This window comes from Battus philenor, unplaced genomic scaffold, assembly GCF_028537555.1.
Source record: "Battus philenor isolate CCGP_79_NKW_IND1 unplaced genomic scaffold, ilBatPhil1.0.hap1 SCAF_24, whole genome shotgun sequence".
Taxonomy (NCBI): domain Eukaryota; kingdom Metazoa; phylum Arthropoda; class Insecta; order Lepidoptera; family Papilionidae; genus Battus; species Battus philenor.
In genome coordinates, this window is record NW_027181687.1 from 3,585,945 (window position 1) to 3,607,052 (window position 21,108).

The 21,108-nt window shown below is 32.2% G+C and overlaps 3 protein-coding genes across 3 annotated transcripts; all 3 read left to right on the forward strand.

Annotated features, from left to right (window-relative positions):
• Positions 1-409: 409 nt before the first annotated feature.
• Positions 410-1,696, forward strand: LOC137924559 (serine protease inhibitor 77Ba-like). Its single transcript, XM_068767950.1, has one exon. It carries the CDS (start codon positions 480-482, stop codon positions 1,665-1,667), a length of 1,188 nt encoding a protein of 395 aa, XP_068624051.1. The 5' UTR covers positions 410-479; the 3' UTR covers positions 1,668-1,696.
• Positions 1,697-13,541: 11,845 nt separating this feature from the next.
• Positions 13,542-14,916, forward strand: LOC137924732 (serine protease inhibitor 77Ba-like). The gene has a single exon (XM_068768150.1). The coding sequence runs from the start codon at positions 13,558-13,560 to the stop codon at positions 14,758-14,760; it is 1,203 nt and encodes a 400-aa protein (XP_068624251.1). The 5' UTR covers positions 13,542-13,557; the 3' UTR covers positions 14,761-14,916.
• Positions 14,917-17,491: 2,575 nt separating this feature from the next.
• On the forward strand, positions 17,492-18,878 carry LOC137924733 (serine protease inhibitor 77Ba-like). The gene has a single exon (XM_068768151.1). The coding sequence runs from the start codon at positions 17,504-17,506 to the stop codon at positions 18,704-18,706; it is 1,203 nt and encodes a 400-aa protein (XP_068624252.1). The 5' UTR covers positions 17,492-17,503; the 3' UTR covers positions 18,707-18,878.
• Positions 18,879-21,108: the final 2,230 nt, after the last annotated feature.

Below are 21,108 nucleotides of genomic sequence, written 5' to 3' on the forward strand. Positions count from 1 at the left end.
ACTATTATGTAATTCTCTATTAATGTTTCGAACAAATATAAGTAACAAAAATATATAAATTATGATAATACATCAGCAAAATAACACGTGCTGCCGATATATTAAATTAAAATATTTTAACCTGTTTCGCAATAAAAAAATGATGTCAACTTAGAATAAAAATTAAGAATTTTTACGCTTAAACGCACACAGATCGATAACGAAATACAACTCTATATAAATTCGCTAAAATAATTACTATAGTAACACAGTGGAAAATCGATTAATCCTATCATATAAAATACCCATACGACTTAAGGCACCTTATAAAACACCCACATAAACTCGTCCCATACGCAGAATAGAAACAGTGCCGGTAAACCGTGCACGCGAATTGCCTCACGAATACGAATATCCGTGAGAAGGTCTCTATTCAAATTGATAAAACATCGCATTTGTATCGCAGTGCTGTGTGTGACTCGGCCCTATTTAGTCGCGCAATGTGGAAGGTACTGGCACTCGTAAGCCTAGCTCTGGCCGCCCCAAGAGCTGATGTCGACTTTACGCCATTGAACGCCTTCTCACTCCAACTCCTGTACAACACATACGCGTTTCAAGAAAGCTATGGGGAGAAAAACTTGGTAATATCACCGCTGTCTATCTGGAGTATGTTCACTCTTCTCGCAGAAGGTTGTTCAGGTGATACATTCACTCAACTTCTAGAAGGGCTTAGGCTTCCAAAGGATGCGAGGCAAACAACAGCTCTTCATTTAGCCGTTAGTGATATTTTATTGAGAAGAGAAAAGGATGTATTATTAGAAGGTATATCAGGCTTATTCGTTGATTACAATCTTAATCTCCATGAAGAATTTTGCCAGTACGCTAAAAACTTCGACACACAAGTCTTTGTCGTCGATCCAAGAAATAAAACTTTACTAGCTAATGATATCAACACGTACATCTGCAGAATAACCCGAGGCAGAATAGAAAATGCTATATCACCAAGTGCGCTAGACAACCTAAGGATGATTCTAGTTGATGGAATATATTTCAAAGCCAACTGGACATACCCTTTCGATAGTACTCAGACTAGAGAGGAAGCATTCTATAACTATCAAGGTAAAACGATTGGATCTGTAAACATGATGTACCATAAAGCACCTCACAATGTTGGGGATTCGCCAGCTATAGGAGCACAAATTCTAGAAATGCCTTATGGAATGAGCGAACAGCTATCAATGCTAATATTGCTTCCATTCGACGGTATTCCTCTTCAAAGGCTGCTGGAGAATCTATCCAAACAACCTTTGACTTGGATAAACGAATTTCACACATCAGAAGCATTACCTGAAATAGACTGTTATATACCAAGATTCCAAGTAACTTCACAAATAGAGATGATTCAACCGTTAACGTACATGGGTATACGTAATATTTTCGACAGCACTAAAGCACAGATGCCAGGTATATCTGACAACCCTCTTTACGTATCACAAACTATTCAAAATGTTAACATAGAGGTAACAGAAGAAGGTACTGTAGCGGCTTCGTCAACGATTGTGGGACTGGAAGACAGAATACTGTCGCAAAGATTTGAAGCGAATAAGGAGTTCGTGTTTCTAATAAAAGAGAAACTCTCTGGTTTAATTGTGTTCGCTGGTGTCTATGCGGAGCCATCTTTACTGTGATTACTTAATAAATATGTGTTGATTTGTTGTGTATTTTTTTATTAATTAATTAAATAATAATTGTATTAAATTGGCTTAAGTGAGAGAAATCTTAAAACTATAATAAGATTTTGATTGCGCAGATAATAGACCAGGTAAGTCTGTTCAACATGAACGATTTTGCTAATTCGTTAAATAACTAGCAGTACCATGCCCTGTTATCTTGGCCTGGTCCAAGTTTTATACCTATAAGAATTTTAGTTTGAAAATGTGCATTATTGTTGCATGAAACCTTCCCTTTCCCCTATGGGATAGTTTCTTGAATTCCTTTCTTAGCTGACTTTTACTCGGCGAAAATAATACTTCTACCGAGTCTTTTTACCGGTCCGGAAATTTAATAGAGTCAGTACACAGGTTTTTTGAATATAGGTGTAAAAGCTTTAAATGGGAAAGGGGAAAATGAGCTCATTTGTCAGCAAAGAGATTTTACTCGTTTTTTCAATCACCCTCTTTAAAGTGGGCGCTCTGATATATTACTTTAACTTTTTTTTTGTATCTCGTCTCCTATAGAATTTCAAGGTCCCATCGGCTTCTTTTTTGCGTACTATATGACCTGTCTACATTGGAACCTTAAAAAAATAGGTTAAGAACATTGTTTCGTTTTCTTCTGTAGTGCCTAAATGTAAAAACATTGATTTGGCAAATGACACAAATATTCAATTGAGCTTGCAATTTATTTACCAACGTTGCAAATTCTGTATTGGGTATGTATTTTTTTCATATAGTAACCTTTTTGATTGAAAGATGAATGAAATTTTTAAAATCATTCTCAACTTACGCCATGATCAAGAGAAAAAGGGTCTCTCGTCTAATGTATATATACATACATATATATACATTTATATACATAAGGCTTATAAGCTTAAAAATTTAGTAGGAATAATCAAAGTTAATTTTTTCCAAGTAAAGATCATCTCAAAATAGACTTGACGAATTTTTGCCAACAGGGGGGTTGGAGATGCGTCCATTTCGTAAACCGTTTGAAAGATAGTTTGAAAGACTTTTATTATTATAGGTAAAGCAAGACATTGCTCGGTAACCGTCATGAGTCAGTTTAATTTGTATAAAATTTCTTGATGTTTCGTTGAAATATATTATTAATCTTCGTCGCTAATCAGTACAAAACTGCTATGACGATGTTCCGAACAGCCCCCAGTTACTTATTATCTATTGATGTAGGTGCTGTTAGCCCGAAGGCTTTACAGCTTCATCTTAGCTGAGATCATGGGTCCGTGAGCCCCCAATTGCAGTGAGAACTCGAGTTTATTTTAAGTAAATATGTTAAACACGACATCGATTTTTCTGAGTTCGAGTATTACAGCATTGCAATGTAAATAAATGCAAAATACAGTAGACACAAACTCGTGTATTACTATTAATTTATTTCAATGAATATACTCTTAATGTCTGTGCAAATAGATATTTGTCTTCTTTTACTTATAGCCCTAGTTTAAATAACTTTTATTTATTCTATTTTTGTTTCTATGTCAACTTTGCAGCACAAACATGAAATCGTGTTGTTTCTTGAGCTATCTTGTAACAAAAATTGTAATTTTTTATCATTATTAATTAATTGAAAAATAATAATAATTTCGAACGCGCACAATTATTGAAAAAATACAAAAATAAATGTAGATGCAAGATCGTAAATGTGATTGTATAAAACATTACAACGCAATATTATATATTCTATCGACCTCCACATTTAACATTTATACTGAAGCTTTAATAACAGTAATAAAATAAAAATATATAGGCTGATTGGTTATAGGTAATTCATAATACATCTTACCAAAAAAGTAATAGTTTAAGAAATAACAAATTACGCAATGATGACATTCAAAAAAGGCAAAAATTCAAAAAGATTCAGATTAATACACATTAAACTTAATTATTCTTTACTATATTTGTCTGACTTAATTCTGCGAGAATGACCTGTCACGTTCCAATAGAAAAAATAAATTAATGTAACATATTTCAGAGTGATCACTTTATACAAGTGATTATAAATAGATATAAAAGCTTTAAAGCTTTTTGCTGATAAATAAGGTAAGTGTACATTCACGCATCTAAAGTTACGTTCACAAAAATTGATACTGTCCAGAATTTTTTTATGTTTTTAGCAAATATATATATTAATTTGAAGAATATAGTAGTGGAGCTATATTCTTGTGAGTATGGTAATAAATAACTAAAATTTCTTTTTCAGATCTTTCAGTAGAAATCTTAGCATAAACTTAAAAAATTATAAGTCTCAACATAAAGTTTAACAAAGGTTTAAATAAATGCAATTGAAACTCCTTTGAGAATTTTAAATAATAATATTAAAAATATCCTTATACAGAGTTCTACTCGCAGAGAGTTAACGTAAATGTCCTTTTAGAGTCGATACATTCATCGATCGAGATACGCAGCCTTCCTGGGCATTTTCAGCTTACATTGAAACTGTAAAATCCAATAGTAATAATTTCATCATCAGTGACTTCCAGCGATCTTCACCAAGGGGATCTAACCACGTCCTCGCGTTAATGATGGGCGACGACAACCTTCGCCCATCTTTCCTATCGTTTGCTCGCAGAGTGGTAAGTAATGCTATTAAAAGGAACAAAACCAAAAAGAAAAACTGGAACCAAAAATGAAATAAATGCACATGTAAACGAACTTATCAAATGATAATAGAATATAAGACAAGTCTAGCAATGTATTAAAAAGTTCAAATCGAAACAAATCTGTGATATCAAAAAATAAAGATAAAGATTGGAAAATAAAAATGTACCTAGCCAACTAAGAGTAAAAAAGGTGAGGAAAGGAAGGCAATGAAAGCAAGAAGGAATGAAAGAACCATAATTGTAAGATATTGTGAAGCATAAAAGGAGAGAATAAAAGAAATTGAGGAGTATGAAAGTGAGTGTCGAATAAAGATAAAACTCTTAAAATTATGTGTAAATAAAGTCCCTGTCCCAAACTAGATAGGGGGTACGAGAGGCTCCCAATAGCGGGGGCCATAAAAAAAACCACGACCTCGCGATCGCCACTCACCTTTAGGTTCCAATAACCGTCGGTTGCATGAGCGACGTGCACGGCTGACCATCACTTCAGATGAGCAATTCTTCGAGCTACGACGGTGACCTATGTTCTTCTGGGGATGACAATAAACCTCGTGATTTTTAACATAAAATATATTTCTTTAAATAAAAAATTACTTAAAACTTTAAGAAAAATAAAAAGTATTATGTTCCAATATACTATACACCATTAATATCAATGGTTAAGAAGTACTTGTTGTGATACCAGTACACGTGACACCATATATACAGATGGGCTAAAAGATGTCAGCATCAGAAATCGTTGATAAAATTTTCGGAATAATATTGAGTAAACGCATATTGACAATACGTGAAGTTGGTGAAATCTTAAGCTCCTAGTGACAGAAGGATATTATCGCAAACGATGGAATAATTAACAAACAGTCATATTATAAGAGACGGCGTAAAAGGAATATAGTACACTAGGTAGAAGGTAATTTGCCATTTTATGTTTACGTAAGGGCTATTTGAAGATAATAACTAGTGATGGGACTGTTCTCACGTACTAAGACTATATGAATTGACCTTTCTAAATTTTTCCGTTTTTTATTTCCTATTAAAAATGATTTGATTTAAATTAAAATAATTCGAGGCAACTTCTAGAAAGCTAGAACACCAATGTAGGTGCCACTTGAACCATCTTATTTTATCACCTGCTGTTGACAGACGACAGACTTGGAGCAACTGTTCTGTTGCGCAGTAGTGTAACAGGCTAACAGGACCATAACCTACGCGCCGCGCCTCTGTGGAAACTTTCCATAATGTTATTCCCACACGTGTATAAATAACTATCCAAATTTTACAAACAAGCCTTCCGTAATGGTGTTCCATATGGAATAAGCATGTAGTTCAGTACACATAATAGTCTTTCATTTCTATTGGTGTAGATAACCTCACCATACCCCTGAGAACTCCGTTCCTAAACTACTGCATGTTTAAAAAAGAATGTTCCAGACGTATTGAGGGAAGAGTTAATATAATTATCTTTACTTCACTTGTACGTGTAAAAACCGATGTGTAATTTTTTTAATATATTCTTTTCTTCTATTTTAGTGTACATTAGTAATTATTATAATTTATAATTGTCCATTATAAATGAATATGTTTTAATATTATAAAGTAGAATATAACATTTTTCTATCTTTCCATTTATACGCTTGCCTACTTGTTCTCTCTACATCACTCTAGCTAATAATAAATTAAGTCCACCATTGCACTATGTAATATATAAGTAATAAGTAATGTAAATAAGTTAACAAACATTAATTAAATAATAACAGAGGCTTCACTTAAGTACACAATTCAAATATTTCCTTTCTAGTAATCCTTTTTAGTACGAGTTACTTTACGTTACTAGGAGAACCTTTTAAGTTTACATAATTTTAAAATCAAGTAAGGTCAGATGCTACAAGGCACATCACTAAAACACAATGGTTATTTTTTTTTAATCTCATGTTTCTCACGTCGAAGACAATGACATCATGAACAACAAGAAACCGTGACCGCGGCAATGAAATCGGCAGATGTTTGGTAACTTTATTTTTTTCTTGTCTGTTATATTTTTTTTCTTAACGATTCGTTTCCCGCGCTTATTCTCGGTTTTTAAAAAGCATAAACACGTTTGCATTTTTTTTTATAATTCAGTAATAAAAAAAATGTTCTGTAAGATACATAAATATTGTTTATGAAGAATAAATCCTTTATTCTTCTGTTACAATAAACATTAATTACATTCAAAATTATTTCAATTAAACCGTTGAGACCAGTTGTCAATAGAGTCACTCTGTTGAGTTTAAATAATTTATTGTAAAACCCACTCTCTTCTTTCAAAAACTCTTCACTGACTTTGTTATAATTTGTTTCAGAAATGTAAAATTATGCCTCACTTTCTTTCAAAAGTGACCACAAATCATAATCTGGCGAAATAAGATAAGTACTAGATGACAGCCAGTGTTCAGCTATAAGTAAGTCTGAAACATTCGTTTCCAAACTCACTTGGGTGGGTCTAGCTTTGAAATCGGAAATTGAATCCAGCTTAAAGTACAAAAAAAATCATTAATGTTGTTAATAGTTTTAACTACCGTCATAGGCGTCGTATCTTGATACTTGCGTCGAAGTTTAGGTTCTGATAGCTAATCCACTAAATCTCTGCGGAACCTTGGTAATGCTATTACAGTAAATGTTTCTCCACTTCACTTTAATATCACAAATGTTTTTAACTAGAATGAAACTTCATTTATTTTTTAAATCGTATCTAATATTTATGAATAAACGAAATGTACTTTATTAGGTCACTGTAGTAAGCTTCTTTTTCTTTTCTGGTCATCTTATAACTCAAGATATAAATTTTAATTTTTATTTGCTATTCATATTGTAACACAATGGTCGTAAACCTTTGTCTTTATATTAGATATTGAACAGCATGATATTTCGAAGTTTCTCGAACGCAACCCAGGCGAGTCGAATTCAACGATTAGTTATTTTGATTGTTTGCTAACATCTTCGAAACTTGAACCTCCGACTGACATTAGGGTGCGAATATGTGCGTTTGACATATTTTCCGTCTTGTCAAACTCCAAAGCAATTCAGCGTTCTCTTTCTCGAGTCTTTCCAGTTTAGGAGTGGAGAGAGATTATCCATACTAATTGAAACGAAAGACTGTTTTGTGAAGTAAACCACATGACAATTCCGCGTAAGTTATGGTCTTCAGAGGTTGCTTGAACACGACGATTATTTTGACGTCGGTCAAAATTTGCTTGCTAGCCCGCGATGCCAATGAAATATGAAGGTTCTAATAGCAGCTACCAGTACTAAGTCATTGGTCAATTAAGGCGACATTTCTTCCATTAGGACCCTGTCATTCATATACATTCTCTCAAGATTACTGACCGATTCGTCACGGAGTCAGATTCTATGTACTGCTTGGGATTTTCAAACGTTCGCATTTCATTTGTGATCAATTCACAAACAAATCAATGTTTATGCGATTTTAATTTTTTTCACGAGATTGTAATGTCTGTTTTTGGTTCTTTCAAGGAGCTTCAATTATTTTTGGTTGAACTGTATCTACGTCCGATAGTCATAGTACTCGAATGAATGAGCGGAAATATTGATTTAGTGCAAAATGTGACTGACAACAAAATATTACAATGTACAAAATAGGGAAACCACTACAACCACTACAAAATAAAAAAAAATATGTCAAATGATCAAATTCAGAAGTTAAATATATTGATTCGAATAGGTGCAATAACGAATCGTCAATCATCGTTATAAGATTATTGGCAATAACCCATCACCGGAAAAACTTATTAGTTGCCCTTTTTAAAACGAAAATTAACAATGTATGAGGCATATATGTGGGATCAAATAATAAAAGCGGCTGAACACAAGTTTTTATTTTATTCTCAGCACCATAACAACATTTTTCCTTTATATTTCTCGTGACTCGTGACATTACATCGACTTGACGTTTAAACGTCAAGAAAACAAAGGTGACAAATATGTTACGTTTGTAAAAATATAAGTAACAGGTAAAAAAATTATTTTATCTTTAATCCACATACAATATCAACAATTTCCACGAAATACGTTTTATTTATTTTATTAATTTTCAGTCGATCATAAACTTTTTATAAAACTTACAAATTATAGAAAAGAGCCATCTAGCGAATTATAGGAGAACTACCGCGACATATGTGAAACAGACAATTTTGTTTGGATATACAATTGTCAAGTGATGATTGCGAGGAATTATTTTTAAAATAAAATCACAAACAGGAATCTTTTGGTATTTTTTTTTAAAAAGGAATATAGCGTCATTTGATATAGATGAATTTTCTATAAGCAGAAGTTGTATTTATTTTACATTAGATGGCGGTTAAATTTCCAAAACGGACGATAGCGAGACCGGTCACTACATGGAACGTCAGTGCATGCGACGTGAGAACTCGCAGGCCAACAAATAGGCTAATAAAGCTACATAATAGCCTATACCTAAGTAAGAAAAGGACCAATATTTAGCCACTTCCGCACATGCAGTGGTAGTCGTGCAACAAAGTGCACCGCCCGCCAGCTCGCTGATGAATGCGTATGCGACAAACAATGCGAATTACACAACTGCTACCGTCAAATCACTCAACACGTGTTTCACCCCTTCACGGGACATCTTCAGGAGTTATGTTACACCGATTAGTGCCAAACACTCAGTGTTTGTTTGCCGCATACGCATTTATCAGCAGGCTGGCGGGCGGTGCACTTTGTTGCACGCCTACCACTGCATGTGCGGAAGTGGCTAATTATTGGTCCTTTTCTTACTTAGGATGGACTTCTGCAAGGTAACGCCTGATTCCATTAAATATTAAAGCCTATACCTAGGCTTAAAAGGAACTTCTGAATTTAGTTATTTAAAACGTAATTTCGGCTAACCATCACCAAGCCAATACAAGTATTTCGTAATAATGTTCCGTTTGAAACAGTCAGGCATTACTCTTAAAACACTGTAATTTCATTCTAATTAGTACAGAGAATTCTCAATATTCCTAAAGTTATCTTATCCTAAATCACATTATTCCGAAATAACCATAGTTAGCCTTTAACTTCCAAAGATATTGTTTCATAAAGGAGATAGCTGTTTTAAGATAATGCAATATTTAACAAGCAGTTGTTTACACCAAGCAGTCTAATCTCGCCCGGGAAAACCAATTCCCCACGGATGAAAGGTTAAATAAACTATAGTAAAGATAACTATTAATAAACTATCATGTATTTCTACATCATTATTAATATTTAAGTCAAATATCTTTTTCATATACAACGAACTTATACCACTATTATGAAATATTGAAACTTTAAAAAATCCTTTATGATTTACCGAAGGAGAGTATTTATTGACATAATTCAGGCTAATTAATTATAGGTATACTATATTTAAAGGGATAAATGTACAGCTTATATGCAAAGAGTTTTAAAATGTTTACATCTATTCCCAATCAACCTGCATGAAGTGATCGCTCTGAAATATGTTACATTAATTCTTTTTCTATAGGAATGCGACAGCCCAATAACTTCTGGTAGTACAAAGTCTACAGGGGCAATAGAAAACAATAACAAATTAAAACTACATTATCATAACGTTATTCATTATTTATAAACATATTGATTTTTGATAGTGTACCATGAATTAATTTACAGCAAGTGAGTTGTACATTCGCCTGTAAGCTTTTAGCCCCGTATAAGTTTTTTAAGGGGTCGATTTAAAATAATATTCAATAACAAATTCTAAACGTTGTGACCCCGTTTTTGTAAGTCTCTAAACACTGGAAAATCTCAGAAAAATATGGAACTTAATCGACGAAAAGAATCTCTGGTTATTATGACGTGCCTGATTTGAAGGATGTTTTCAGACGGATACGATTTTGAAGACATCCTTTGAATTTATCTTCTCTTTTAACCGGACATATATCAATATAGCGTCTTCTGATCAGTCGTGACACGCACGTGGTACGCAGAATTTTTTTTATTTTGATTCAAATCAAATATAAAGCAGTTAAAGAAATACATGACCATTCACAGTGTCGGTGACAGATAACAACAGCATGTGCTAGTAAAGCTAGTAACAAAAAATATTAAAAAAAAGATCAGTTAAACAATAAGTCTATTTGTTGAGCAGTGGTAGCTCAGCGGTAGAGGACGGAGGCTTGTGAGCGTAGATTGTAGGATCGATTCCCGAGATACAATCTTGTATAATTTACACTTTGTACATAATTATATAGGATAGCCACTTTTAACAAACAAGTTTCCGGAGGAATCGCAAGAACGTTATGTGCATTCTATAAAACCACACTGCGATCGCCAACCCGTCAGCAAAGCGTGGCCGTTATGATATATCTCCCCATGTATATCTTTGGGGGAGGTTTACGCCTTGCAGTAGGCGTCAATGGGCTGAAACCAAGTTAATCTAATTTGAAAAATAACTATTGCCACATTATTAACTATTTATTATTTATTGATTAACTATCTATTTGTTTTTCCTATTATTCACATATTTCTAAAATATTTTAATTAACGTTAACGGTTAAACTATTTTTTGTTTAAAAATGGAATGGATAAGTTTTTGAAATATCGATCATGTATTATTTACGTAACTTCTAGTGTGCTATACAAATAGATAATTCAATAAATAAATCATCTTATTTCCGATGGTATTTTGTCTACATATTGATTATATCTCATCATCAACATTTCATCCATAAGACGTCAATTACTGAATAAGCTACCCCTATGTATTTTCAAAAAGGCCTTATTATATATGACGTATTTTGACGTCATTAACAAGGTCGTCTGTTCGCTTTGTGGGTAGACGTCAAACGCTGCTTTGGTCTGCACGTGGTGTCCGCTCCAGAAACTATAAAGACCATAACTAACCTAAAATATCCAAAACTTTAATTTATTCACACCGCCTATAAAATATATTAAGTTCACGGACCCTTCCACTCCGCGAACACAGTTCCAATGAACTGTAAAAGCCTCCGGGCTAACAGTATTACCATCAACCAAAACCTAGCTATAGAATACATAATTTAAAAAAAAATCCAAAATTTAAAACATCTTTATTCAAGTAGACCTTTACATGCGCTTTTCAATTGTCGAGTATTTTAACATTATAGGTAACTACCTATAATGTTAAAATTCTCGATTACCACCGACTCGAGAAACATGATCTGTTAGAAAGAGCCGGCCTGAAACTCAAAAGTTTCTCGTTTAATGAAATTTAAACAATTTTTCATATGTACATTAAAATATCAATCAGGTAAATGAGTCGACAGACCATAGACCAGATTTATTTGACAATGTACTTTTAATTTAAAATTTACTTTAAATTGTATATTGTATGCATAACATTGTACTGACGTTTGCTGTTGTGCCAAATAAACACCGAGTATTTTCCGTAATACTTTTTAATTGCATCAAGATAAATAATAAACGTAATTACTCGTACTATCATATAAATGGTTATGCTGGTGTATGTTTGGTATACATATATATTTAAACATAAAATCACAATTTGCTTGTATATGCCATAACTAAAGAACGAATATGCGTGTTCCGAAAAGAATCATTGTCGCATTTGCTAGATAAAATTGATTTATTTATTTCTGTTTTATTTCGTAATATGGTTTATATTAGAAAACAATTAGCATATAACGCCTCAATATTTTTTTTTTAGATGATTAGCTTTTCTAACTTATTTGCTCTTGTACATCTTAAATATTGAACACACAGAAATAAGTTGGCGCAGCATAATTTTTAATTGTTATAACATTTGTTGTTTTCATTTGAATACATTTGATTTTGTTGTGTGTTTCGGAATAATTAAAAACATCTTTATCAATTTCATTCTCATTCTACGTAAGTTACCTTTTTAAATAAGTTTCATTATATTCTAAAAAGGTTTTAAGGAAAATAAATTTGAAAATCGTAAAATATACACGGGTTGGACAGTTCGATTTGTACTTGGCGCGTTTGACAGTTCGCCGGCTGCTGATTTTTATTGTCGCTTGACAGATGCATCGGTCAGTATTTATTGATCATAGAATTTATTTATTTATTTCACATATTATAAATAAATAAAGTGATCGCTCTGAAACAAGATACGTTAATTAATATTATACAATAATATCTGCCAGGACAGAGTCTGTCGTGAAAGCTAGAATTGTTATAAAAAAATCTTAGATTTATTTATTTTTCGGGTCGAACCTCCGTATTTATCGAATCAATTCGAAAATTATCCATTATTTTACAGATTAAATATATGCTTAATAGATTATATTAAAATTAATACAACACCGAACAATAATTTGTTTATTTATGACCATAAACTTATTTACGATACTTCTGTACCGCTTTATGCTATATACCGTATGCTGTATACTTTATACTACACATAACTATAACAAAATGATCAAATTTAAATTCAAAATGTAATATATATTAAAGTAGGTATTTTATAGTAATAAGCTTCCACCGGCACGGAAAGCTGGTCTGTTGAGGAGAGCCGGCCAGAAAATGAACTGTTAACTTTTAAATGAATTTTTTTTAAATTATTTATTTTTATACAAATTATGTATATTATATCAATCCTGTATATTAGTCAACAAACCAAGTTTCACACATTTTTAATCAACCTAAAACATTTAAATGCTATTATAAGATATTTAATAACATATTTATAACTTAAGATTAAAACATAGAAAAGGAAGATTAAATGTATCTTGCGGAACTTTATCATATATGCATACATTCAGATCCATGAAGTATTTGTTAACTTTATGAAAACGAAGTTTAGGCTTTATAGGTTTATTTTTATTTCTTTTATTTAATAAGAGTTAATTAATGGCGCAAAAATCAATATATTAGAACACTAATTTCCTTAAAAACATCTCTCTGTACACACCTCCATAATACACTATCTTATCTTTCTCTTTTTTTTCTTCTAAGTCTGCTATCGTTATTTATTTTGAATTGATAATAATGTTTTCTGTAATTGGCGTTACTTATCTATTATTATTAAATTTAAATTATCAGCTGTGAAGAAGTTTAGAATAAATAAAAATAAAATAATCAGTTTTACTAACAGGACGGAGTAAAAATCCGCGAATAAATTATGTAATATACTTGACAGGGCATCCTTAAACAGATGAGTTATAAAACAAAAACGGTTGTAATTACTCAGTCTTGTTAAAACTCAGAGCAGAGTAGTCGTCATGATAATTGTGATATCATTATTTGTGGCGTTGCTCACAACGTGTTACGGGAAAATAGACTTTAACGACAGAGCGAGGAACTTCAGTGTGGAAATCCTGTACTTCACAGCCGAGGAGACACAATGGCACACAGTTATCTCCCCATTTGGAATCTGGTCTCTCCTTACTGCAGTATCCATGGGAACGACGGATTATTCTCGAGAACAACTTATAAAAACATTGATCCTGCCAAGAAAACATCAGACCCTTGTGGATGGATATAAATCATTAACACAGTCCGTACTTAAAACTGGAACACCGAATGTAGCATTAAAAAGCAAAAACTTCTTATTTATTGATGGCAAATATCGAATTAAAACAAGCTTCACACAAAGCATGCAAAAAGATTTTAATGCTATTTCAACCAAGCTGAATTTTAAACCTTCCAACCAAGCACAACTGATCGCAAATAATGTCATCAAACGTACAAGAGTAACGAGTAATGATGTATTAAATGCTGATGATTTCGATGACTCTAAAATGATTTTAACTAACGTCATCTCATTCAAAGGTCTGTGGCTATTACCGTTTAATGCAACCGATACAAAAGTTGAAAGTTTCTACAATGAAGATAATATTGAAGTGGGAAAAGTGAATATGATGTTTCAAGAAGGTATGTTTATGTATTCTCATATAGAAGAGATTCAAGCATCAGCTTTGGAACTTCCGTATGGTGATAATGAAATAAGCAAATACTTATTTTTAATTCTCTTACCGTATCGAGGACAGAACGTATCCAGTGTGTACAAAAGTTTAGAGAAAACTTCTATTAAAAATATACTTATAAAACTAAACAGTGATCAAGATAGTGATGGATTAGCAAGTGTTATGGTGAGCTTGCCACGATTCAAGATCAGCAGTAATCAGGTTCTTAATAGACCTTTGAGCGAAATGGGCATCACAGACATCTTCGACTCAAGCAAAGCAAGTTTCAAATCGTTGACAACCGCAAACGATATATTCATCTCGGCAATAGTTCACAAAGCTGAAATAGAAGTCACCGAATTTGGAACCGTTGCCTCTGCCACCACTTCTGCCTTTTTCGTAGACAGAATGATGCCATTTAATTTCAAAGTCAATAGGCCATTTATTTATTTTATTGTAGAAAAAACAACATCGACAATTATTTTTAGCGGTGTATATTCTAAACCATCTTTGTTTTAAAAAATACAACGAATGTGTTATTGTACTAAATATTCACACAGTTTTACTAGTCTATTTACAAGTGTCGTATTTAATGCATACCACATATTAAAATATAAAAAATTATAAAACAATATTACGCAAAGTTTTATTTTATTTTGTCAAGAAGCTATTAACATTGTATTTTTCTAATTTTTTATTAAAACATTATGACACAAAAATATAAGTTTATTTTTCTTAATTATATATTATTAGTTAATGTTGATCTATTTAAGAATTCCAATACCTTCGTAGGTATGTGTATATGATCGGTTATAGAGTAAAAGACGTGAATGTAGAGCTTACTTGCTGTTAATAAATGTACTTAACCCTATTCAAAAACAATTGTTTTCGATATAATATATAACTTAATTTTAAATTATATTTATATAATAAAATTATTGTTTACTACCTGTTTCAGTAGACTATGCTGGCTGAATTTATTGACCTGTCGCATTAGAATAGAAAAATAAATGAATATAACATATTTCGAAGTGAACATTTTATATTAGTTGATTGGAAATAAGAATAAAATCTTTGTAGCTTTTGCTAGAAATTAATCTTTATATTCACCCTATTATACCTTTACGCCTACTTCCAATAACTCTGTTTATAAAAGAATAATCCCCATTTCACTGAGTCAAGCGGAAGTTGAAATTGGTTGTTCTCCTTTCATTCATCTTTTTACAGATTTATTTATTCACAATGTTTGTAGACGGTTCATACAGGAAAAAATCGCAATTACAAGTAAGAATTGCATTTGAAATGTAGATCAATAAATTGCAAAGCAGACTATTAGTGTTTGTGGCATCAATTTTGAAAATCCACGTTTGTCGTATGACTAATTAAATGTCGTCTGTTCCGGTGTTGGAAATATGACAACATAATTTATTTGCGACAATATTTATTTTAATTTATATAACTAATAATGTCGTGTAAGCATAAGAATAAACAATATATATATTTGAAATAATTTTATTTTTCTTTATTGAGTTTCGAATTCATTGATAATACAGGTCAATGTCTATCGAGTCATCTAGTTGAAAATATGAATAAACTCATTTAATGTATGCAGTAGATAAATTATACTTTATTTTTACTTTCATATTATATTATTAAAACATTAAACCAATAAATAAAGATTACATTCTGAAATGAGTATTAGAGATATTAATTTTACTACTTGACGTCGACAGGCAAATAAATGTTTTAAAAACAAAAGTTAAATATTACAGCAATATATTTCTGATTATCTGTCCGGAAAAAAATAGATCGATTTGCGGAAAATGTTGTCAAATATTCCGAAAATTACCATATTCATTAATTCTTATTTATATCCGCATAGGATTATTTACAGTGACGAAAAAAAAACTTGTATATGTCATGAAAAGCTGCATTTTCATATTGAACTCTCCTATAACTTTTAAATTAAAGCTAAAATGTTACTAAACGCATCTACCCCTGAGAGGAGCGAACAAAAAATTCAGACAGGTCATTTCAACCTTATTATGGATTATTCTTGAAATTAGAACGTGACAGTTTTACGCTATTCTTATTGTTCCTGAAGCTTAGGGATTTCAAAAACCATCATCCTTCCTCTATAAATTTCAAACATGACCGATAAGAAACGACTTGCATGTAGGCGTCCTCCGTTTGAAGTATACATAGCATTCGATTGTTAATAAAACTTATACGAAATCCCATCCGTTTATACTTTCTTTCCCATCGGATACGAGCGTAAAAATAAAAAAGTCAATACGTATCGAAGAAAAAACAGCAGAATTATCCTCTGAATATTTAATGGAATCAGGCGTTATTTTGCGGAAGTCCATCCTAAGAAATAAAAGGACCAATATTTAGCAACTTTCGCACATGCGGTCGTAGTCGTGCAACGAAGTGCAACGCCCGCCAACCCGCTGATAAATGCGCATGCGGCAAACAATGCGAATTACACAACTACCACCGTTAAATCACTCAATAGGTGTTTCACCTCTCCACGGGGCATCTTCAGGAGTTATGTTACACCGATTAGTGCCAAACACAGAGTGACTCTTTGTGCAGAAGTGGCTATGTATTGGTCCTTTTCTTACTTATCCTCGGAATACTAATCTGAGAGCAGTTGCAATCCTGTATAAATAAAACACAAAGTGTGAATGATCTAAGATTGTATCCCGCTAATCGAACCCACAACCTACGATCGTTAGCCTCAGTGGTGTTCCACTGAGCTGCTACTGTTCGATGTTAATTAAGTTTATCTAAAACCTGTAACACTTAAAGTGAAAGTGTTAAAGAGCGAGAGTTAAAAGAAGTGAAACGTGCAAAATTTAAACTCAAAACCATTTATATTGTTATCTAAATTAGAATTTATATTTTTGTAGTAATAATGAACACTAAGATTAAAAATAAGAAACGTTACTCTTTGATTGCTATTAAGATTTTATATCAAAATTATTCAAAAATCAAATAATAAAATAACCAAAAACTAAAAAAGTCTGGTTTCCGATACGTGAATGAACCGGGAAACGGCAGCAAATAAACAAAACATGTGTTAATAATACTATTTCGCCACAAGGGTATTCCATTTGCGTTACATGTTTGTAAATATGATTAAATTTTAAAAATCCCAACGATGAAAACGGGTTAATAATCTAATCGAGTACTCACAAAATGGACCACAACGCGAACTTTGTTCAGTCTCCTCCCAGCGCCGCACAGTGTAGTCGTCATGAGAATTGTGATTTTAATATTCGTGGCGTTGATTTCCACGTGCCGCGGGAAAATAGACTTTAGTGACAGAGCGAGAAATTTCAGCGTGGAGCTCCTATACTTCACCGCTGAGGAGACACAGTGGCACACCGTCATCTCACCATTCGGAGTCTGGTCTCTCCTGACTGCAGCATCCATTGGTGCAACAGATTCCTCTCGGGAACAACTCGTCAGAACATTGATCCTTCCCAAAAAACGTGAAAGCCTTATTAATGGATATAAATCATTAGTAGCCTCCGTGCTTAAACCAGGAACTCGAGACGTTACACTGAAAAGCCAAAACTATTTGTTTGTAGACAATGGTTTATCAATTAAGGAAACTTTCGTTCAAAACATAAGGAATGACTTTCATGCTACTTTTAATAAAATGAGTTTCAGTCCTTCGGAAGAAGCACAACGGTACGCAAACGGTGTTATTCAAAATTCAAAAATAACAGATTACAGTGTACTCAAGGCAGAGGATTTCGAAAATTCTAGAATGATATTGACCAATGTCATTTCCTTCAAGGCTACCTGGCAGCTACCATTTAACGAATCAGAGACGAAAGTGGAAAATTTCTATGACGAGAACGGCAACGTAGTGGGTAAAGTTAACATGATGTTTCAACAGGAGAGTTTCTCGTATTCCAAAGTTGATGAGATCCGTGCTTCGGTTTTAGAACTGCCATATGGTCATGACGATACCAGCAAATACTCATTTTTAATATTCCTACCGTATGCCGGTGAAACCGTAGCCAGCGTGTACAACAATTTAGATCAAATATCTTTACAGGACATATTTTTGAAACTCAATACTGATACGGATTACTACGGCTTGGCGAGCGTGTTAGTAAGTTTACCCAGGTTCAAGATCAGCACAAACCTGATTCTTAACAAGCCCTTAACTAGAATGGGTATAGTGGACATCTTCGACTCGGGTACAGCGAGTTTTAAATCTATGACAGAGGGCAATGACATCTTTATCTCGGCCATAGTTCATAAAGCTGACATCGAAGTCACCGAGGTCGGAACAGAGGCATCGGCTTTCACTTCCGCCTTCTTTGCGGATCGTATAAAGCCTTCAACATTTAAAGCCAATAAACCATTTATATATTACGTCGTTGAGAAAACCACTGCTACGATAATTTTCAGCGGAGTTTATTCTAAACCATCGATATTTTAAAGTACTTGTGCTCCTAATATAGTTTTAACCAAAAATTATAATATTGTGTATTTTTAAAGTGATTTGTGCTTTCAACAAAGTTATTATTTAACTTCTAAGTGAGAATCTGTTCGATAAAAATATAAATATACAAATGATACCCAAACATGTGAATGTACGTTAAATATTTAAGAACAAAAGGTAACATAAATATATTAAAACGAATTGTAATCACATTGAACATGTAATAACTTAAAAAAAAACCGAGAAATTCATTTTAATCTACAGTCGAAGTTCGCATTGATTGTCATAGTTTTTTTTTTTTTAAAAATCATAGAGTATTTTCTCACTGGCACGATCTTTTCGTAAACTAAATATATTCTGTAAAAAAATTTTACACGATGTTGTAATTGTAAATAATCTTTATTTATAGATACTAGGTACAGTACAAAAGAAATAAATACAAATAAAAGAAAATTATTTTTTAAATATATATATGTATTACAATTTTATTAAATATAATTATGTTCGTCATAGTCAAGTAACATTTAAGAGATCTCAGCTTTTGCTTTCACGTTCTACGATTTATTGTTATTTATTGAAAGCAAATTATTGAAAACAAAAACATTTTTGTTTAATATTTTTAAATGTAATTTTATAAACTTCTTGTAAAAAGGTTATGCTATCTTACTTTACTTGTTACTTATAAAATACTTTAATTGTATTAAATGCATTGTATATTCCTTGTTTATTGTGCTCCATTACATTTACGACTTATTATATTTTGTTTTCTTTGTCTATTTTAACTATATATGATGTATTTTTAACTATATGTGATTATGTATATATGTTTAAATTAATACAAATAAAATCTTATTTGATATTTTCCATATCTCGAACGATATATTTATGGAGTGAGAGGTTATCTCATTCCCCGCTATCGCTACATACTAGAATAAGCTTATTTAAAGAAGTTACCTAAATTAAGGTACGTTCGTTATTATATTAGTAAACAAAGAACCATATTTCGGTATGTTCTTTGAACCAAAACAAATTTCAGTATGACTTCGCCATAAACCATTAAAATAATTTCTCTTTTAATATGAATATATTTGATAAGTGTATATTTGCACATAATTTTGCTGACAATATAACAAAATCACAAAATCTTTTTTTATTGATTCCGTATATTAAAAGACGTTCGATCGTTCGACTGACAAATTTATTTACTATAAATTGAAACCGAAGGGAATGTTGGAGCTTATATTTCTGTACAAATTATTTCATAACAATTTTGATAAACCGCTAAATTAGCGAGTTGAAGAAGCAGTTGGAAGACCAAATAGCGCGCAGAACAAATGACCGCTTGGACCACATTCTAGGGCCGGTTATATAGTGGTTTCCACTCACACACGAATCGTCCATCCATAACGTGGACATATGACCTCTTTAAGGTCCCCGAAAAACGCTGTATGCAGGCGCTGCCTACTGGAAATCTATAGGAGAAGCCTTTGTCCAGAACTGGACGTCTGACAATTGAAATGATGATGATAAAATTAGGTCCTCTTACAGTTGTTACAATTCACTTGAATATAACGCTAACGCACTAATTTAGAATAAGCAGCACAACCAAGTATAAGCAAACATAAAAACAAATGGTAAACAATCATAAAATAACAAATAGCAAAAATGAATAAAACGATGAGTCGGAGTATCCCATACTAATTACGTAGACAATACATGCAGTATATCGTTTCAACTATACAGAGGTGAACGTATGCTCATTTGCTGTCAATTTATGCATGTTACAACCTATTCAAAATCAATGATTTCAGAAATAATAAATACCTTTTGATAATACAGTTATTAAGAAAAAGCGTTTTAAAAATTCTGTTTATTAAATATAGAAAGTAATTATTGTTTACGGTCTGACCCAGCAGACTTTGTTCCCGTTTCAGAGAGATCAATTAATACAGATTAAATAAAAAGAAGTGTAAGACTTTGTTTTTTTTTATCGATCGGTTTTGACCTCTGTCTCACCTGACGGCACCGAATGCTACCTGCCTAGCAGAAACTTATTGACCCTTGACTTGAAGACTACCAAGTTGTAGTTAGCTGGAAACAACGACGCCGGTAAGTTGTTCTATACCTTGACTATTCGCACTATAAAACAAAACTAAAGCATTACATACATATACATTCACCTCTTTCAAGCTTTTACGGCTACAATCAAACCTCTTTTGTATATTTCCAATTGGTATAAAAAAGATTAAATGTTTTATTTTCTTTATACATGATAAAAAGTTTAAAAATAATTTATATCCAACCTTTTTTATTTTCATAAAAATCTTTTATTTTTGTACACATAAAAAAGTATAATTTTATTAAATTATACTTGTATTGATTACGTCAGGTGATAGACA